Below are 21,636 nucleotides of genomic sequence, written 5' to 3' on the forward strand. Positions count from 1 at the left end.
AATGTTAATTTATTATCTTTTAATGACTGTATAAATCCAAATTGGATGTCCTTGTTCGGAGAAGGTGAAATGAATTATGTTATAACAACATTATATGAATACATTTACATTTTTTGAATTAAAAGAAGTAGGTAAACTGTTTAATATGCATCTTGGCAATTCGTAATATTACTTCTTCTTGCTGACAGCCTTACGTTACGTGTTTAATTTTGCATAAATTTTTAGTTACTTAAAATAGTAAATGTCTAATCTATTTTTGAACATCTGATGTACATATTACTCTAATTTTTTGTATAGTAGAATCTATTTATAAATATTTTAATTTTCTTTTGTTTCTAGTTTATTTCTTCTATATATTAATTATTGTAGGCTTTTATTTTATTGATGTAATTTAAAAGTAAAAACTATCATGAATTCAGTATATGAGTTTGGTTTTTAATTTTCTCTATTAGTATGTTAGTGTGAAATTATATATTTCGATAGTAATCAAACCATCAAAAAGATATTTATACCATTTATAAACTAATCAAATACTATCCTTTTGATATTATATGTATAATTTATATGTTATCTTTAAATAAGAAAAACACTTCTTTTACACTGGTACACTATCATAATATATTTTCAATACGCTCAACTACACTTTAACAATGTATTCATTCTGCTGTAAAAGTATCTAAAAAACTTAAGAAAATAATAATAAAATTTAAATAATTTACAACACCGATACACAATTCTAATAAACTTATTCATTTGCGTATATTTACTTAATATATTTCCTTTTCCGAGTATTAATTATATTTGAATATACAAAACTTTCAAGAATGCCCAGCGACATCATATCAAGTTGTTGTTGGTATTCAAGGGACATTCATTACTTACTCGTATTAGAGTTCCTGGAGCATGCCTGCCTCATGCAGGCATGTCTGTTTGTACGTCTGACGTGTTTCGTTAGCGTGAATATAATATTATATTAGTTTATAATAAATCCAATAGGTATCGCCTAATTACTAAGGCTATTAAAATTATTTCAATATTAACTTTTGACAAATTACATCAGTCCGTATGATTGTATCATTGATTTTATGAAATTTTTATCGTTATACATATGAGTTTTATATGCAAATGAAATTAATTAATACTCATTTACCTATAACGGTATACATACAAAGTTCTTTGAATGAATTAATTGCTTGTGAAAGTAATATTACTCTTATTATAACTATGCAAAAAATATTACTCTTATTATAACGACGGACTATGTACAATTCGAATTTCCTGTTGTAATCATGTGTACTGTTTTCTCTCTCCTAGTCTCATATGTACCTAGAAAGAGTGTTATCGTTCATCCATTGCGTAGGTTGTCGGTGTAATTCAATAGGTACGCGTTCTACTAGTCAGGCAAGCCACAAGAGTTCTAGACAACTGGGTTCTAAGGTAGCAACTATATCGGGACATCAAAATAATAAGCTATACTTCCTTATTTAAGACTTTATAACCGATCGTTTGTATTTGAAGATCAATTTAAGAAATTTAGTCAAACCTCGCTAATTCATGACACGAAAATAAGCGGGGAGTAAAAAGTTTAAGTTACATATATTGTTGTCAGGGTATATAACTTTAAATAGCAGCATTTGTGTTGGTAATCTATGTAACGTTATGCTGTAATATTCACGGCGAGTTTACGGAAGTCGTGACAAGGTTCGGGAAGCGAGCTTTTGCTAATTGGCTGTAACTGATAGATAAGCAATAAAATCAATTGGGAGGACACCGGCTGCATCTTCAATTATGTCGATGTGGATTCGCGATGCGTCGTGGTCCGGCGCCGGCCCCCGCCACTGGGCCTCATATTTATACGCTAAAGCGGGCAGTGCGCAGAGTTCAAACGCGCGTCGGGCGCTCGAAACAGTAGACGATAGAGAAGAATCGCAACGCGTGGGTAGACGAGGGCGAGTGCAGTGTGCAAGTGCGTGCGGGTCGTGTGTCGCTGAAAGCTCGCGCTGCGAAGCCTCCGAGAACCGCGGCTTCGGGCGAGCGCCCGCCTCGCGTCAGTGCCGGCCCGGCCGTGCCGTAGGCATCACGCTCCGCTATATAACAACACTAACTGTTTATTGCTGGACCACTGTGTCACTATACTCTAACGAATATCCTCTAAGCGACTCCGAGCTGCCTACAGAGTGAACGCGGAAAATTTGTATCTGAAAGTGAGGTGAGTTGAAAAAAAATTATAAATAAAAAGCATCTTACAATTTTAAATGTTTTTCCAAAAAAAAAAGAATATATGAGGAAAAGCCGATTTCTGTGATGTTTTTTACTAATATCGTTAAATTTACCACTAAAGTAATACTTATAAGAAAAGAAAGTAAAATTTGTGTTAAAATTATATTGCCAACAGATTAAACTTCTTAGTACGCGAACTTACCGCCAAAAGGACCCTTGTTGTTTAAGAACTATTTTATTTTGTACCTTTTTTAGAAAAGTAGAAGAGATATTCGTAATTATATATCTTTAAATCATTTTAGACATATCGAAAAAGCACTTTTAAATTTTTATTAAATATTATTTTTCTTTAAGTCATTGGTGATTTAAATCATCAAATAAATAAAACAACAAGAAATACAAATAATTATATTCAAGGAAAAATGAAAGGTCTCAACAATATATAAAACGTGTAGAGAATGCATATTTGTGCCGCTACAATCGATTTGTTGGAGTCCTTCGGAGTAAATTAATAATTTATGCTATTTATTAGAGTTAAATAGATTAAGTTCAAACTCAAGTAGGCAAATATCGTCATATCTATCGTCGACCGCGTGCCGCGAACGAGCGTGGCGGATTCAATATTTCACACTAACCACCTAATCATTTAATGTTGTACCTACAAAATGTTTATACCATACTTTGCATTACAAATATGAGTTGCATTGAGAATTCAAACATATTTTGACAAATCAGTAATTTTTTAATTTTGATTTTGAATTTCATCAGAATCAAGAATCAGTAACAGTTCGTTTTTCAGTCTTTTTATTAATTAATGATTAAAATTAAGAAGCTAAAATTATTGCTGAGGTAGTTTTTAATTTTTATTTTTATGTTTTTAATAACGCTTTAGGATATCAATAAAATTTGTATCAATCATACATATATTATTTATCATACAAGTATTCCTTAAATTTCTTAAAACTGCGAAGGCAATATATTACCCGATTTACGTGTAATATTTCACTATTACAAACTTCATTATATGTTTTATTATCATAAAAAGTAAATAAAATAATTCAGTAATTTAACACAAGAGCGCGTATCGAATGCCATCCTGCCACAATGGTTTTTCCCTGTCCGTTAGTTTTTTGTCCATCACCTGTAAATTCTTTGTAAAGTAATAAGACATAATAGATGCTCGCCGCGACATATAGATGAATAAAACTTCATAGTTATATGTATTTTAAATTAATTTTTTGTCAATTACAATATTAAATTGCCTATAACGGTGGATAAAATTACTGCTTATAAAAACTAGAATTTTAAATATAAAACAAACTTTAATGAGAAGATTTTTTCAAATATACAAATGATAATTTTTTTTAATTCTTTGAAGTGTAAATGCTAATTTATAAAATGCTAGCTAAATGCTGCAATCTGCAGTCGACAAAAAAGGATTAAATATAATCTTGATACTCTAACTTTTTTTTATATCACCGCTAGTAACAATTATTTTATATTACATGCTATAAACCATCACTAGCAATGTTTAAAGTGGTGGGCTACGAATTTGCGGATACAGCGACGCTTTTGCTTCGCTCCATTGCGCAAAGCTCCGCGCTGCGGGTTCAAGTGCGGGGTGAAGGTTTCATTGTTGCCCTTCGCTTACCAGCCCTTACCCCTGAGATGCGTTGGGGTGCTATATCACATGTTTTGTAAAGCTAAGGTTGTTAGGAACGATACCTTTATTTTTATTTGTTTATGATTTACTTAAATTCAATTTTGTATAGGGATACGTTTTTCCGTGAAAGTCATAATAAAAGTTTTTGTACACTATCACATTTTGAGCATTAAAGGTAAAATATTTTTATAATATAGTATACACTAATTATAATTTATCATAACTACTGTTATTAAAAAATGTTTAAATTGTCATAAAATTAAAGTAATACGATTATATCTATATAACTATATAGACTAATTATAAGTAATAACTTAAGATAATTAGTATCGATTACTTTGTTTTTATTTTACTATTCCTTGTAACCATTAAAAGTTAAAAAAAATGTCGCAAATTATACGCCTACCGCAACTAATTAAATTACATTTCATTACTTATTTTGTTATGATTAAAACATAATTTTAATCTATATTAACTTATTTACTTATAAAAGTGACGCAATCACTAGCTACGTTAATCTAGCAAGGCCGATAAGTTTTCGATTCTTTTGTTTTATATAAATGTTTTGCATTTAGTCTACGGAATTACGCTCAGTTGACGGGAGCTAAGTGGCTAGATGACGCTATTTTCTTAACGGCCGTGATGTCTGTAAGTTTTTATTGTCAAATGCAAAAACAAGGTCCGTAGCATCAGCTATTTACTGTTTTCGAAGGGCAATGAAGATAATAAGAACGTTGATTGCTAATAAAATTTATTTGGGTGCTGATTAATTTCAATAAACTTAGATGGATAGATTACTTAAATGTAAGTAGATGGTATTAAGACGAACAGTAAATGGTATTATTATTCAACAAATATCCTTCAAATTGAAGAACCACACTCTGCTTTAATGAAACTGTGCGTCAATATGCGCGCGCAGAGTCCCGCCGTGACAGAATGCGCTCGCGACGCGTCGCCGGCGTTGCGGCCACGCGCCGCCGCGCCGCCGCTTCCTGAGAAAATGGCAACTTATGAGGAATTTAATCTGGGTCTTACAGGTGCCAATGACCTACGCAACCTACCGCATTGATGCATGTCAATGTAAATTTCAATATCAAGTTTTTATCCATACCCGGAAATACATATATCACCTGAAAGCTTAAAACCATTATATGCTCTAATGGTCACCAAAAATAATTTAAAGCAATTTTGTAGTAAACGGAAAAAACATTACACAATAATATTTGAAATTATATTAGTGCTGTGCGAGAGCAAGCTGTTTGCGACGACAGACGCAAGGAACAAAACCGTTACTGTACCACGAAAATGTTGCAAAAAACACATAAACCGTTTCTGTTTCACTTACTTGTTGTAATCGTACGATTTTAAGACGTGATTTTGATTTTATGGTTACAATGAAATTTATCAACAATGGTCAGTTTCCGCGTACAAATATATATATATTATTAAAAAAAAACAAAGAAAGTATTTTTTTAATTTATAGAGACTAAGAGTGCGTGTATTTATATATACTTTCTTATTGCAATAAATAGTTTCTGTTATACGGTAGCATGGTTTTGGTCTCCGATAAAGGGAATTCTGGTGTCGTCGTGTGCGTAAGAAACCTCGGAGCGGGTCGCCACATGAATATCAATATCAGAATATAGTCGAGTCGCGATGCCGGTCACAATGACCGATAAAAGAGAAACACACAAATATGGGCCTACTTGAAGTTCGTTTAAAATTCACATTCAATAGCACCAACGCGCGCAGTACGGTGCCACCTAAAGGAATGTAGGTTATGATGTTATTTAGCTTAAGTTTTTTGCCAGTCTAAGTTTTTTACTAGAATATAATCTTCTTTGATGTCAATCAGATTTGTATAAGGCGTGAAAGTACTGACGTCATTGTGCCAAATCTCGCCTTCTTAATTTAATATTGCTTCCGCAAATTAAAGCCAGGTACAACAACATTGAATGAAACCTACTTTGTTAAATGAATCACATTAGTTATTTATACGCCTATATTACAACACCAGGCAAATGCAGCATATGAAATATATTATAAAAATACTTATGTTAAAGGTAACTACGATATGTATATCTCAAAAATTATCAAAAGTTAAGAAGAATTTTGTCTTTCTTTTATCTATGCACGCATTATAGGAAAACCACTAGATGGATGGTGATAGCATATATAAAATTATTTTTGTGTCCTAAAAGCATAATCCCTAAATTTTAAGCCAAAAATTTTTTGATAAATTTATTGAATATAATTAATTTATTGTATTTCTACAGAACAAAATAATTAATAACGATGACTTTATTAAGCTCTCTACCAAAGAAAATATTTCCGTGAGCCATGGCTGAGTATACATAATTTACGATGTCAAGTTAGAATTTGCCCCAAAAAGCGTTACTACTTATAATACCAGCCAGCTTCGGTGCATCATTTGCTACCTTATTAAAGAGCTCTTGAGCGCCCAGACTCGTGGCACCCACACTCTAAATAACAAAGCAAATAGACATGTCCACTTTACCATTTACTAAGTAAAAATTCTCATATTTTGTTTGCACAGGTCTTTTACCAATTAGTATTTGTATCGACATATATGGCTTTGTGTTAGTGAGGTGTGTCTGTTACACTCACTTCAAACTTTGTCTAGGACCTCGCACGCCGAGACGAGAGCGAAGCGTGAGAGACTAAGGAGACTACTTAGCAATGAACGTCCATTGTTTGTGTTCAAATAGAAGCGGTTTTGAGTCTTTATTTCCCTGTTTGAAAGTGTTACTTCGGCATGATAAAACGTATACGAACGATAAAAACTTTGTTCCGAAAATTATCTGAAGATCATCTTACGTTTACGGTGCATTGCTAAAAATAAAGGATATTTACATCTTTTCGTTTTTTCGTAAAATCTATGCGTGTGTCTTGTGAATATTATACGATATACGATATTAAAACCTAAACCACGATTTCAATAAAATTGCTCCATTTGCTACTTTAAATGACCTAATAAAGGTATAAATGAGCGCAGATAAATAATGTACAGGTTATTTTATCGTTATGAAGGTGCGATGTCATTGTCCTAAGAGTGGATAGGCGTGCACCTCCGCCACCGCGCCACCAGCGACGACTAACAATCCACGTGACTAACGACTAAGGAACACTTGCAAAATGCAAGATTTTATATTTGTTCGCGACAAACCCATACTACTACGCTTAAAATATTACGCTTGATGTGAAAGTATGTGTAAGAGGACTTATATTTGTGAATTTAAAGTATAAATTTATGATTATATTATAATTAATTATTTTTCTCTTTAAAAATTAGGGATTTAAATATAAATTTAGAATAAATATTTTTTAGTTTTTGTTAAATAAAAATCTAATGTCCATTCAATCTTGTCCACGCCAATATTTATTTATATAAACACACAAATATATAGTCGCATTTTAAGTAGAAAATACCAACACTTCTAAGGCTGTATATTTGCGTGACATTGGTTGAGATAAAATTGAATCCATTAGGACTCATTTATAGCCCCAGCGGCTAAGTGGTACCTAATAGCAATCTAGCAGCAACACTCGCTCGGAGCCTTATTACATCAATCTACCTAAGTTGATCGTTAGTTGGATGTATTAATTTGCAATGGTACTTCCTAATTCAAAATGCTTCCCTGAATTGCTTTTAGATCTTCGTGCTAACATCTTCACCTTGAAAGAATATATAGCTGTTTTTATCCTCGTTTTTCTAACCGGTTATAATAATACTTACAAACGTATTGTTCCTTTAGTGTTTTGATGCTCAAGCTAATCACGACTGTTCAAATCTCAAAAAAAGCCGATTATGATATTTTGATATAAAGAAGTGACGTAACTTACAACGTTTCCTTAACTAAATCTTTTGTTCGAATGAATCACAAACATGATTATCTGTTAATTTGTTAAATTATTATTTTTATTCGTAAATAAATAAATTCATCAACTCGCCCTTATTAGAGGTTATTTTATTTATATATATACAAATATAATAACAACTAGTACTAAAAACGATGTACATATTAGGATATCGGTGAATATAATGGGGTGGTTACTATTATATATATAAAACATATTTCTTGAAGTTTTTAAAATATACTAAACTAATATAATAAATAATGGTAATCTCGAGCTAAGTGATTTTTGCGTCCGTAACCAGCCAGCTATGACCACGAGCTACAATGTTGTGCGCGCCCAACGTATTTTTAATCAAATGCATAAAATTACACATTTTATAATATTTAGCACTTTTTCTACCCACTTAGTGCATAGTTTTGACTAAGTTTTTTGTCTGTTACTTAACAAAAAAGCTTATTATTAGTGTAGGTAGATAGTATGTCTCTTTTTACTACGAATACCTTATACCTTATTTTAATAATTCACATAGTAATAGTAATAACATAACCCCTTTGATATGTATAGGATTTAATAGTTTTGTAGAATTAAAAAAAAACCAAGAAACATTGCATAGGGCGTTTTTATGAGTATGACCGGCCAGATCGTACAGCCTGATATTGCCTCGTCTGTAATAATATGTACTAAAATAAAACAAAGTTAGAGCAGGGTAGTTTAAAAAATCATTCTCATTTCTGTATATAACCTTTTGTATTGCAAAATTAATGATCACTAATTTCTAATCAAAGCATCTATGTAACGGGTTCCAACGGATTTTTGCAGACAAAGCACATTTCGAGAGTATAAGCGTACTGGAATTACTATAAGAAATTTATGTTATTACCGAACATTATGGGTATATAATAAAAAGTTTATTATATACCTACTCCTTAGAAATAAGCTTAAGTAATAATGATTTATCTATATGCAAAAAGCGTGTAAATCGACAGAAATTGCTATTTTTTAAAATTACATTTACATTGAAGAGCATTGTTACAAGTAGGTATATACGTTAGGAAAGTCAGTTTATTCTTCATGGATTTAAATCAATTTGAACGTCTATTTCAGTTTATGACTGGCGACATGTCAAATGATTTCAAAACATTACACGTTTCAGATATCAATTATATTCACTATAGTGTATTTAGTAACACAACGTAAATCGAATATTGATACAAATTTAATAATATGTAATAGTTTTTATTGAAGGTATACTGTATTAAATACACGTTTCGATACGGTAAACTGCGGCATCTTCATAACGGTACAAAACAACATTTAATACGTCTTGTTGCATAAAGCAAGTATAAGTAAAACAAGGTAATTTCCGGTCCCAGGCCCTCTTTTTATGATTATTGGATATTAAACTTGACATGAAAAGATTTTACTGAGAACGAAACATTTCGGTACATTTAATACGCGGTCAAATTGCTTCGATTAAATTTATGTTTTGTTTAATTTAAATATCATTCACAAATGTAATTCAGACAATTTACCTAACTTTTTAATTTCTCTAGTTTAAATTTTTACTTGGATAAATTATCTTTTATTAATTAAATTTGTTTGCGATGTCATTTTGACTATTAATTTCCCATTAAAATGTTTTTGTAAAATAAGGAAAGAAAATGAAAGTCAAGGAGTGAAAAAGTTTTCGGAAGTTTTTTGACAAGTCTCCCTGTTTTACAAGGTTCGATTCCGTTTTTTATTGTAGATATATAGATAGGTAAATCGCACCCTGATTCCATTTTATTTCATAATCATCTTAATTATAAGTATTAAAAATTCCGTACGCCAAGGCATTTATTTATTTATATATTTTATGGAGTAAGAATTTTTAATAAAAAATTGCTGGTTAGAGCAATTTCTATAAGTAATTGAAGGAAACTCAATGTTGACGTGTCGTTGTCGATGGCCCTCACTATCACTAGATGGGCTGCGCGGGCGCGGCCAACTGCCGCTATTGTAGCTCCGACTTACTAAATCAATATTTGCGCAGATGTCGGAGTAAGAGCATACTATGCTTGTTGCGACCTAAAATTCATACAGCTTATATGGCAATGTTAGCGGTAAATTTTCTCGGCAGCTACTTGTAATCCTTCAAATGTGGGTCGGTACTGCACGCATAACTTGACCCCGGCCGTGGTGGGCGCAAGTCAGTTTGTTTGAGATTAAACCTAGATAGCGGTTTCTAATCATATGCATTCAACATCTATTTTTGGCATTACTTTACGCGTAATTACATTGGAATTATAGGTGATCTTAACATAGGCTTATTTAATTATAAAAGTGCTTTAAGGGAACGCAATAAATATTAAAAAAAAAAACAAAAAGCGTTATTCCATACCATACCTATCCTTATATAATGTTTACAAGTGAATTACACATTAGGTACGTGAACCATCAAGTCATAAAAATTCCTCTTCTATTTTAATTTATAATAAATAGCTAATTAAAATAGACTTTAATCGCATTTATTCATGGCTCTCGCATCGTGTAAGTGCATTCCTGGATAATGATGGTTGCGGGTTATATCGCACAAGTAATACTCGATCATAATTACCTTATGCTACTGGCAAATAAAGAAGATTAAGTATATTACATGCGCAATTTATAGGCTTTGCAGTAAGGGTGAAAATCTACTGGTCTCTGACACACGAACGTTTGGTTTAATATTTTTTACTTGTGCGGTTTCTTAGTGAAAACGAAGTATATAATTTTCAAAGTTATGACCACGATTCCCGTGTAATATGATAATGCATCGTATAAATATTTCATGTCTAGTCTCTTTATTGTTTTTGCACTAGAACCAGTTTCTTGAACTCAGAGCAGTTTTATGCAAAAAATGAAGCATTTACAGCCCATTGTTTTTTTGTTGTCACGGTTAGTAAACCAAGGAAAAATTTGTTCTTTTTAACGTAAAATCTATTTCAAATACTTCTGATAACTTAGCATTGTAAACATATTTTTTATTACTTCAACACAAAATTATTCTGCTCTAACTTGAAACAATGTGTGCTTATGGCGTCCGTTGGGATTGAATCCTGTACAAATATGTCCATACTAGAATCAATAGTAAGTTTGAGGTATTTAAACTTCAGTTATGTCGTTCAGCTTGTAAACAATGTTTGAGGCAATAAAACGGTTAACGGAAAATGCATGGAAGTAAAATCTACTACGTGCCTTTGCTAGCTCGTTTAAAGCTTAGTTCTGACATTCGTTTGTAAGTACTTGCCATTCATTCCTTACATAGAGATATGGCTGGTAATGACTGGTCGGTCGGTTAGTTATCGGCTAGGTGCTCGTAAACACTGCTCAACACGAAGCATTAGAACATTGCTGCGAACTCTAGTCAATGGGCATCACGCCGGGCGCGTTCACTTCCTGATGGCTATCTATTCACACAAATAAATCCCTCAATCGTAGTGAACAACATCAGATAAAACGAAAACAGACCGAATACAGTTATTCGATTTTAAGTAAAAGGATATCAGATTTAAAGGTCACCTCTTTAATGTACAAGAACCCACTGGCACGAGAAAGAGGGGTGTACGAGTGTAGGTCACAGAGGGTCAGCGGACACTGCAATAAATATCAAAGTATGCGAATCCCAACGGATCGTAAAGTATGAGGGTTGAATGGTAACTATCCAATTATCTGTAAGAGTCATCACGAAAATACTCTTATTACCAATAGCTCTGATCTAATTACATCCTTATGGATATCTCCTACACACAGAAATATTTATTGTTTATGTATAGCACATACTGACTGATTTATTATTATTTATTTAGGACTACAAGACCTTGTCTTCCTCCGAGTTAAGTGCACCCCATATGTTACTTTAGAATATTGGTTTTGGATATTTTATTGACTTAAAACATGAACTCATTAGAAAAGTCAAATCTTTACATTAGTGTCAAAGCTCTAACTTCATTTTATGTTATAAAATTAATTAATTGCTTCATATAAATTAATATAATATGTAGGATGATAAATTGGAATGTTCATATAAAAACAAGAAAAATTTAATAAGTATTGTTTATTATACAATAATAACGCGAGATATACAGCTCGCGCGTTATTATTGTATAATAAATAGTTGTGTGAGGGTTAGTCGATAGATATTAGGCACGAGCGTACCTGGGTGGCGGGCGTAGCGGTACGGCGGTGACCGCGGGGCACGCAGGGCAACGCTCAGCGTGTGAGCCGCGCGGCCGCGCAACAATCGCGAATTCACTAAGCCTAGCAACAGCACTCACACCACAACCACTTTCTATAAGTACACAACACGAGCGCATACGAGCTTTTAGCTTGAAAGACTTAAAAATGCACCTCTCGCTTAGTTTTATTTTATTTCCACATAAAAAACCACAGTGATTTAAAATATTCTGGTTTTTTTTTGGGAACGATAACTTAATCGTATGTTAATGCATAATACATCGTCAAGTAAACGTAACTAACCCGTCGAAAACGTTAGCCACTCCTGAAATAAATGAGAGTCATATAAAATGCGAATCTTGATTTAATTTTCAATGCAAATTTCTGATCAGTGGAAATTTTGTCACGATGCGAGCGAAATTTTAATGTGCAACCGAGTTCATGCGAATTATATCATTCGTTTAAAGATAAATCGAAATCACGAAATAGCATTAAAATAAGATAATTCGTTGGTGGAGTGGAATTATAACTCGACTTAACGGTGAAAAGACGTCTAGTGCGGATTTACCTAAATTATTCGGCATACGTTGACGGTACGTGTGAGCCGTGTGCCGACGCATGATCCGATATCGCGTCCCCCTGCCGCCTTCTTGCGTCCACATTCCCAATTTATAAAAGCAGTACTAATGTAGAGCGTGAAATATTTCTACTTTATTCTAAGTGTCCAAAGCTAGATTTAATTTATAAAGCGCAAAAGTAGAGTAAGCAATTCATCCTGAAAATTTACCACATTTTGCGAATATAATATTTTATGCTAATAGTAGGTAGTTGAAATCATATACAGGCAGACAGATGTTTTCATAGATAAAATAAAAAAAGATCTCTTAAAATACCAAGAACTGTTATGTAGTACGTCAGACTAGATAGCTTTTATTTGTATCATCTGACACAAAATTTGCACGGGTCAACGAACTATGAATACGCGAGGGAAACTAATATTTGCTTTCTTCCTACCCATTTCCCTAGGAGACACTCGCCCTGTCATGTGAATTTACTTCCACCCGACTGCCCTAGATCCTCTTATTCCCAATTATAGTACATTGAGTACATGACTACATTCAAGCGAAATTTGTTGTACCTATTACATTTTGAACGATCGCAATTTGTGATAAAAATAAGATAAATTCATTATTATATTAGATGATAATTACCCATCAATTATCATGTACTACAATAATTATACAACATGGATTAAATATCATTACATTAATTGGTTTTAACTATAGATTGTACGAACTATGCGCCACATAATACTTAATATGCACATGACTCCATGTATGCCGTTAATCGACCGCTACACTTTAGCGACAATTATCACCTAATAACGATGTAGTGGGACCATGTATCCGAATCTAATAACAAGTCGATGTCGCCATGTCCACGACTTCTATGCTAATCACCCGTAATTTACGACGGTTGATAATCGCGACTTGCGTACGTGAGTGCATTGTGCGAACGGCAGCGCGCGCACTGGATGTCTGAACGTAGCACGAACACGCCCGTTGCTTTACAATGTGACACTTCACTGATCGATCTTAAATATTTAAGTGCTTCTATTATCTTTATTTCCACTAATGTTTATGGCACTTGACATTTCATAGAAATTGTATATTGAATGATTTTATTGAATAGATTGTCTATTTGTAGTGGTCATTATTATTGGCAAAGACAGTACCTACTTAAGTAGTTATTAACATCTATGTTCTTTAAAGTAATAATTTACCAATTTATCGGAAACCAATTTGAAGAGAAATAGAATGGGGAAGGGTATTCTTACTGAAGCTACAATCAATAAAGAATAATGCATTGTGATGCCTCGATATTGGAGCAGTTGTTCATGTTCGAAATTGGTGTCAATGCTCGCTGCGGTTGCAGTGCTCCGAAATTATGTGTTGGGCAACACTGCCGAGTGCGGACACGCGGCCCGGCCACCGACCCACGTCTCGATCGCCCAAAGCCCTTCCGATCACATTCAATCACACTACCTACCTACCTTTTTTAAAGTAAATATTTTCAATTTTTGCAATGAATTTTTTTTATAAGAAGTGCTAATAATATAAAATCACTAAATATCGTTATTAAGTGCTTTTTTTCTTTTTAACACGGTTTACTTACTTTTATGTTTTATTTATTAAAAGCATGAGATTTTGACAAGCTGTTATTTGAACAAACTTTTAAGAAAAACTGTATGTCATATTATGCATGGGAAGTGGGTTTCTATTGTACATTAAAATAAACAGTGTTTCCATTTTTAAGTCATCTTATGATAATATCAATTGCATTACTCATAAAAATATTTACAGTAATTCTAAAAATGGTACTAATTACCTTGATGCTTTTTAAAAATTAATTTTGTAAGATGTAGTAAGAAGAATTATTATTTGTTTAAAATATTACGCTAAATGTAATAACATACCTACTTATCAATGTGTGAACCTCTTAATGTCTCGAACACTTGGTGCTCTTACTAAAGCAAATAAATAGATAGTGGTGTATCGTCCGCGCCCTCACCCTCCCAGGGAAGGTGACTTGCGAAGAGTGTCTAGACGGAGGGACTCCCTATCTGCGAATAGAATGACGTTCTATTTATCTAAGATGAACTTAAATTGAGTTAACTCTGAAAGGTATCTTAAGGAAAACTTATACCAAAACTTTTTTTTTGCTAGATTTAAAAAAAATATATTTTATGTAACTAAATTGCTTTTTTGTAAGAAAAATGTAGGTAGGAAAATACAGGGAATATAAAAGAAGGATATAAAAGCGAAAAAACAGAGCGCATCCCCCTTTTGTTCTACATCTAAGGCGAGAATTTTTTAAAAGGTAAAAGCACTGTAAGCGATATGTAAAGAATACTTAGAGAACTCGTAGCGCAGGTAGGTTATGTAAATATACATACATATGTGCGCAGAACCACGGACGAACTCATGTGTTCCCACGGTAACTCTCGGGTATAGCAACTGAGCTGAGTAACAATAATTTTGCCCTATAGTTATTGACTCTTGAAGTACGAGCCATAAATACAAGTTGGCTGCTTGGAGAGTAACTGCACAACTCGCTATAACATGTATTCGTATTACTTATCAAGCCTTTATGATTCTATAAGCTCACATCTTTATTGTCTTGCTCTTGAAGGGAAATTCTAAGAAATCATTTTCCATGGAATGTGATGTATAGCTGTACTTCTTTTTACAGCACCTTGATCAGTTAGAACAGTCTTTGTAGAAAGTTATTGTGTTTATAGTTTCCTCCTAATACTTCTGTATACTGTATTTACATACCATATCGCTTTAAATCCATGTCACCTAAAACTCCCTAAAGGTAGCATTGCTTAAAATTTTAGTTTCTACTGGTTCTGAACATCGAAACTACATTCTAGAATTTCATTTATTCATTTAAGCGGTTGAAAAAGTATTTACTTTTATAAACAAAAGTATCTAAAAGGCTCTGTACTGACTCAATGACCAGCAAGCACATCATAAATATAAGACTTAAAATTTTGAGAAGAGGTCTCATACAAATGGAAGGACACTTTATAGGATTTTTAAAAGAAGACTCGTTTTGTAATGTAGACTAAAAACAACTGAAAAAGAAAGCACTTATCGTAAGAAAGTATTTTCCAAAATGTTACAAATGTTGCTTAATTAACTTGACCTAATCAATCTGCTTATTTTTATTATTAATACATATTATGTTTAACATAATGTTACAAAAAATTAAATAATTAATGAAGATAAATAATGGATTAAAATTTAGCAATATTTTGAGTCGTTTCAAATAAAATATTAAAACTCATAATATTATTTATTCTAATTATTGCCAACTATATAGATACCACAGCTGGGAAAAGGCCTATTCTCCTATTAAGGAAATAATTTTAAATTTAATTTATATTGATTAATATTGTGTGAACAAATATTTCATGTTAGTGAGTATAATAAATACATATTTAGTAAAAGAGTAGTATTTTTATGATTCGTTTTAAAGATTATCTCTTAATCATTTATAAATAGGAATATATACTTGCGCTTTCATATTGATTTATTTTATTCTTAGAAAAAAAACTCTATCTGTGTTTGTTATCGTTACCGCATATATTTACATAATAGCTTATTCATGATACGTACAGAATATAAAGAAACCTAACTTATTAAGTACGTTAATATCAAACTGTATTTTATTTCAAATAACATATTCAAAAATTTCTTATATATAAAGCTTCTAGACCCACATGATAACGTAAAGCATTATTATGTCAAATAAGAAGAAACGAACGCATTACCAATAAAGATCAATGTACGTATCCGGCCATTATAAAAAGATCTTATTTATAGAAATGTGTGCATCGGGGTGCACACACGAGTTACGGGCGACCCTCGCTCCCTCCACTCGAAACGTTGTTCCACGACACATATTCCCGGTCGTGTGTCGCCCCTACCTCCCACCTTACTTCTATTTATTACATCTAAGCATAAACACTGCCAACGAAGAACACTTAACGATTTTTAGAGTATTCTTACGGACCCTGCATAATGCTCTAAGCCTCTCATTAAAACAAAAACAAATTTCACCCTCCTTAAAGTTTTCTCAAAACATTTTGTTTTCATCGCTTAAGAGAGCTTAATAGGCTCACTTCGCAGCGACTGTGCTACTTTCGTTCGCTACGAACTTTTTTAATATTCGTACTTGTTCCCACTGAGTGGATTTGGTTTCCTTATATTTAATTTGAATTGTGTCTTTGAGTGATCGATAATGTTGTAAATATAAATTGGAACTTTAAGAAATTTGACATTTTGTTTGAAAAAATATCTTATAAAAAGACATATTATGTCAAAATAATAAATCTGTAGAAACTATATATAAGTCGAGATGGCCCAGTGGCAAGAACGCGTGAATCTTAACCGATGAACGTGGGTTCAAACCCGGGCGAGCACCTCTGAATTTACATGTGCTTAATTTCTGTTTATAATTCATCTCGTGCTTTTCGGTGAAGGAAAACATCGTGAGGAAACCTGCATGTGTCTAATTTCATCGAAATTCTGCCACATGTGTATTCTACCAACCCACACTGGAGCAGCGTGGTGGAATAAGCTCCAAACCTTCTCCTCAAAAAAGGGAGAGGAGGCCTTAGCCCAGCAGTGGGACATTTACAGGCTGTTACTTACTGTAGAAACTATATAATTTTGTTGTTTAAAAAAATATCTGACTTAATAAACGATTTAAAATATATTGAATGGGCGACACTGATCCCAGTTCTTGAATGTGAAAACTTTAAATTGTGATTTGTAATAACCATAATTTCTATTTACAGCCTCGTAGCCTGAGAGCATTCCTATTTGAATTTAAAGCTATAAATATAAAGGGATAATAGTGTATCGACACTAGAGGATATTCTAATACAGGTGTAAAATGTTACCCATAACTTTCAACTTATATAACCGCTGCGTCGGTATAAATTAAAGTTATTCCTGTAGACAAGGAAGGACTAACCATTATAAAAATTAAACGTTCTTTAATGTTATAATAGTGTTAGGTTATTTATACAGTATTTTCTTATTCATAAAAACTTAAAATGGATTATTATATTACTAATCTGTTTTGAATGTCCAATATGCAAAATTTTAGATCTTTAATTTTCTTTTAGTAAAGCAGTGGTTTTTAATTGTTACAGACGGGTGGCGGCAGATGGATCGGAGGCGCGCGGCGGCAGCGCTGCTCGCGCTGGCCGCGTGCATCGCGTGCTCATCGGCAGGTTTGTGTGGTTTTTATGCATATGTTTAACAAACACTATAATTATATATAAGGTTATAGATAGAAGAAGCCCATTATACATCATCTACTTTCAATACACATATATTTTTAGAATATACCTACCTAATAACAAAAATATGTTTCCTTTTAAATAATTTACGAAAATAAAATCTCTACAGAATAAACATAGTATCTTTAAAAAAATCTTATAACCGGTAGATACTTCAAAACGTTAAAAATACATGTTTTAAAAATTTGCATTTGATTTATTAATCACGATACATTAAATTCAACAGGAGAACAGGTAGAACCGTTGTATTGTCTCGTGACCTAGAATAGGTCTAGCTATTCTTGAGATGTTCGTGCGCGATATCCGTCGCCGCTTGTGCCGACGTCGCCAAAGCTACTGTTATCACTGACGTTACCACTAAAACACTCTGAAACATAATAAACAACATCGTCGAAATACACTCGCTAAATAAATTTAAAACAAGTTCCCGAGGTTATTGATTTATAGAAAAAATATGCAATAGAAATATGTTTATATTGGTCATATAACGGTTTTTGAAAAACGCGAACTTAAAAAAAGCATTTATCTATATGATATTAAGCATTTGCTAAATATGGATAAATAAAATTGAAATATCTGAATATGTCACGATTCATTGATGTATAATGCAATATAAAGCAATTGAGCTGGGTCACCTAGCCCAATTAATTTATATTGTTAGTCTTAGGAAGAACCGCGTGAACGTCGTTACAGTTGCCTGCGCATATCATTAGATAATACTATTTTAGTCCACGAAGATTTAGTATCCGCAGCACGGTTACTTCAAAGAATTCGTACTGAATTTATGTTTTACATAGGAAGTATATTCAAATGCGTCCTACAATGTTTAGGTCTACCGTGTGAACTTCATCACGCATGGCGACCACGACGACATTCATTCATTGAAACAACAATCCATATTAATGTAGTGCAAATTTTAAATTCATGCTACCTCCTCGTTTCGATTGCTTCGACCATGTTTCTAAGCGCACGATTTTGCATAAGTAGTTTTTTGTTCGTGCAAAGCCTTTTTTAACCGCGTATTTACTTGTGATATAATCTTTTCATTTAATGACATGGGAAATGGCGTGGTACTACTAATACCACGATATACCAATACTAATATTGCTTAATAATGGCAAAAAATGTGTTTTATACCTCCTTATTTCCATGTAAGTTATATTTATAACTTACATGGGAAGATAAACAACTAAGAAAATACAAAGTAAAATAATATTTATTTGAAAACTTTAAGATGTCAATCTCCGTTGTATGGTTATCATTTTGATTGTATGAACGATAATAGATAATAATCGTGATATATAATTTATTTTTAAAATAACCGTTACATAGAGGAGCTTTAGAAAAGTATTGCGCGCTCGCAAGCTGCCTCAGCAAGCAACTTGCTACGCAGAGGCGTCTACAAACATAAATTTTATCAGACCTCGTGACCAATAAAACAACGCTGAAATCAACAACAACAAAATCTAAAATATAACTAATGCTACTTATTATTAACATGAAATATTATTAACTAAGATTGTTAAAAACATAATAAAAGATAATAAATAAAAATTGAACATACTTATGGCACTTGTGACCATAAATTTTATTTCCAATAAACTATACGGCAAAGTAATGGGCGTCTTTGCCACAAAGTTAACGGCACCACAACTCGCTGTATCATAACCAAAAATCGATTATATACCAAGAATCTCCTGCGGCGTATGACTTATGCCCTCGGATCGAAACGGCAAAACTGCGGTTCCGACGTTAACGACGTTCTCCGTTACTTTAATTACAGCTTTGTCGCCCCACCGCTAGCTTGCAGTAATTATACGCAGTAAAACGGATATGTAAAACGACTTATGACGATGACCGATCGCGACTTTCGAGTGATTTGCAGTTAATATCCTGTCCAGCTGTAATGCTCCTAATAAGTCAGCTCATAAAAGCAGCAGTAAAATATTCTGAGAACATTCTACATTTACAACTTTACTGTATTACATACCTATTATTATTTTAACTATCAACGTAACCATAATCAATTTTACAACGTAATGGATTATACATGAACTATGAATAAGTATAATTTATTCCCAGAAGAGGTTAATTATTATTGGCATTTTAATTATTTAGTAATTTAAATAATTTTACCAAGGGAGAAATGGAAATGGATAATATTTTTAATTTTAGTAATTTTCGTATTTTTGTTTTAGTTATAGAATATATGAATAAAAATGAGCTCATAAATCTGTTTTAGTAATTTATTTTATTTTCTTAGACGATAAACAAACTATATAACTTTATATTCTTTTTATTTTGAATAGTACACGTCTTCATTTATAAGTTTCATGTTTTTTTTGTGAATTGATTGTTTTTGCCAATGATTAAGTAGTTATTAAATTTATATAAAAATTAAACAAGTAACTACTGTTGAGGTATTGTCGTTAATAATAACGTAAATTTATTTTTTTCAGCACCGACATCTAATGACCAGACTGCGTTAGAGATAATGGATGGTAAGAATAATATATCCGTATTAATCAACTGAATATTAAATATCTGTCAAATATTCGCCTCCTTTGAGGAGAAGAGATTTTTCAATAGGACCTCGTAGTCAATAACATTATAATTTCTTGACACTCAATTAAACTTTAAATATATACTTTCAATACAATCTTTAGAAAAATGTGAGCCTACAGGCTCTTAATAGAGCTCTCTCTTAATAGATAAATAAAAAAATCACTTACATCACTAACGTATATATAAGCGAGTATGATTGTTTCATACAATTTTTTTTCATTTTGTAAAATAATCTATTACCTGTAATTTAATTATAATTCTGTATTTTTATTATAAAACTATTTATATTATTTACCAGCGATCATTCTATTCAGGAACGTATTTATATACTTCACGCAATATATTTATGAATGGACATATTACGAATACTATTGTATTTTCAGATCTAATCTGATTCTAGGAGTCCACACAGTTTTCAAAATAACAAAGGAAAAATCATAAAAATTCTACCAACCAAAACTTAGAATTATAGCAATTATTTAAATTTCAATTCTAAATTTCAGGTCCGACTGAAGGATGTTATTACAACTTCCAGCATTACGGAGAGGGCGACAGAATTATGACAAACGAACCCTGCCTCAACTGCACGTGTCATAATCGGATGCTTATGTGCTACTTAAGAGTATGTCCATTTACGAAGCCCATTGGCCAAGATTGTACAGTGGAGAAACGAGCCGACCAGTGCTGTCCTATCGTCACATGCCCTGACGGTTAGTCCTAATTATTTGATAAAATTATAACATAATAGTAATTAACTGATATATGTTTTTTTCTTTATATGTGTACGAAGTATGTATTAAGTAAATTATACAATATATATATATATATATATATATATATATATATATATATATATATATATATATATTTAATTTACAAAATACATTTTATAAGATTATTATCATACACTCACTTCACTTTATCACAATCGATAATTATTAGTTCCAGTTGACTTACTCACATCGACTTCGACATCTTCGCCTGCTGAATATGGAACAACTGGAGTTGGAAAACTTGACAAATATGGTTGTAGTATTAACGGAAAATACTTCTCTGAAGGTGCTAAAGTACCATCGACTCCAAATAAACCTTGCGAACATTGCTACTGTATTCGCAATATGACGACGTGTGTTATGCAAGAGTGTACTTTACATGTTGATGGCTGTACTCCTATTTATCATAAGGACGTGTGCTGTCCAGTACGGTATTCTTGTGGTAAATATATTTTTCGATTTAA

The 21,636-nt window shown here is 32.4% G+C and overlaps 1 protein-coding gene across 1 annotated transcript in view; it reads left to right on the top strand.

Moving 5' to 3' along the window:
• Window positions 1-1,900: 1,900 nt before the first annotated feature.
• LOC126770338 (mucin-17) overlaps window positions 1,901-21,636 on the top strand; it is a 29,346-nt gene continuing 9,610 nt past the window's right edge. Inside the window, exons 1-5 of the mRNA XM_050489709.1 lie at window positions 1,901-2,209; window positions 17,685-17,765; window positions 20,294-20,335; window positions 20,903-21,109; window positions 21,342-21,614. Coding sequence (XP_050345666.1) covers window positions 17,699-17,765; window positions 20,294-20,335; window positions 20,903-21,109; window positions 21,342-21,614 — 589 coding nt within the window. The 5' untranslated portion in view covers window positions 1,901-2,209; window positions 17,685-17,698. The remainder of the gene's footprint in view (window positions 2,210-17,684; window positions 17,766-20,293; window positions 20,336-20,902; window positions 21,110-21,341; window positions 21,615-21,636) is intronic.

The sequence above is a fragment of the Nymphalis io genome, chromosome 8 (assembly GCF_905147045.1).
Source record: "Nymphalis io chromosome 8, ilAglIoxx1.1, whole genome shotgun sequence".
NCBI classification, from domain to species: domain Eukaryota; kingdom Metazoa; phylum Arthropoda; class Insecta; order Lepidoptera; family Nymphalidae; genus Nymphalis; species Nymphalis io.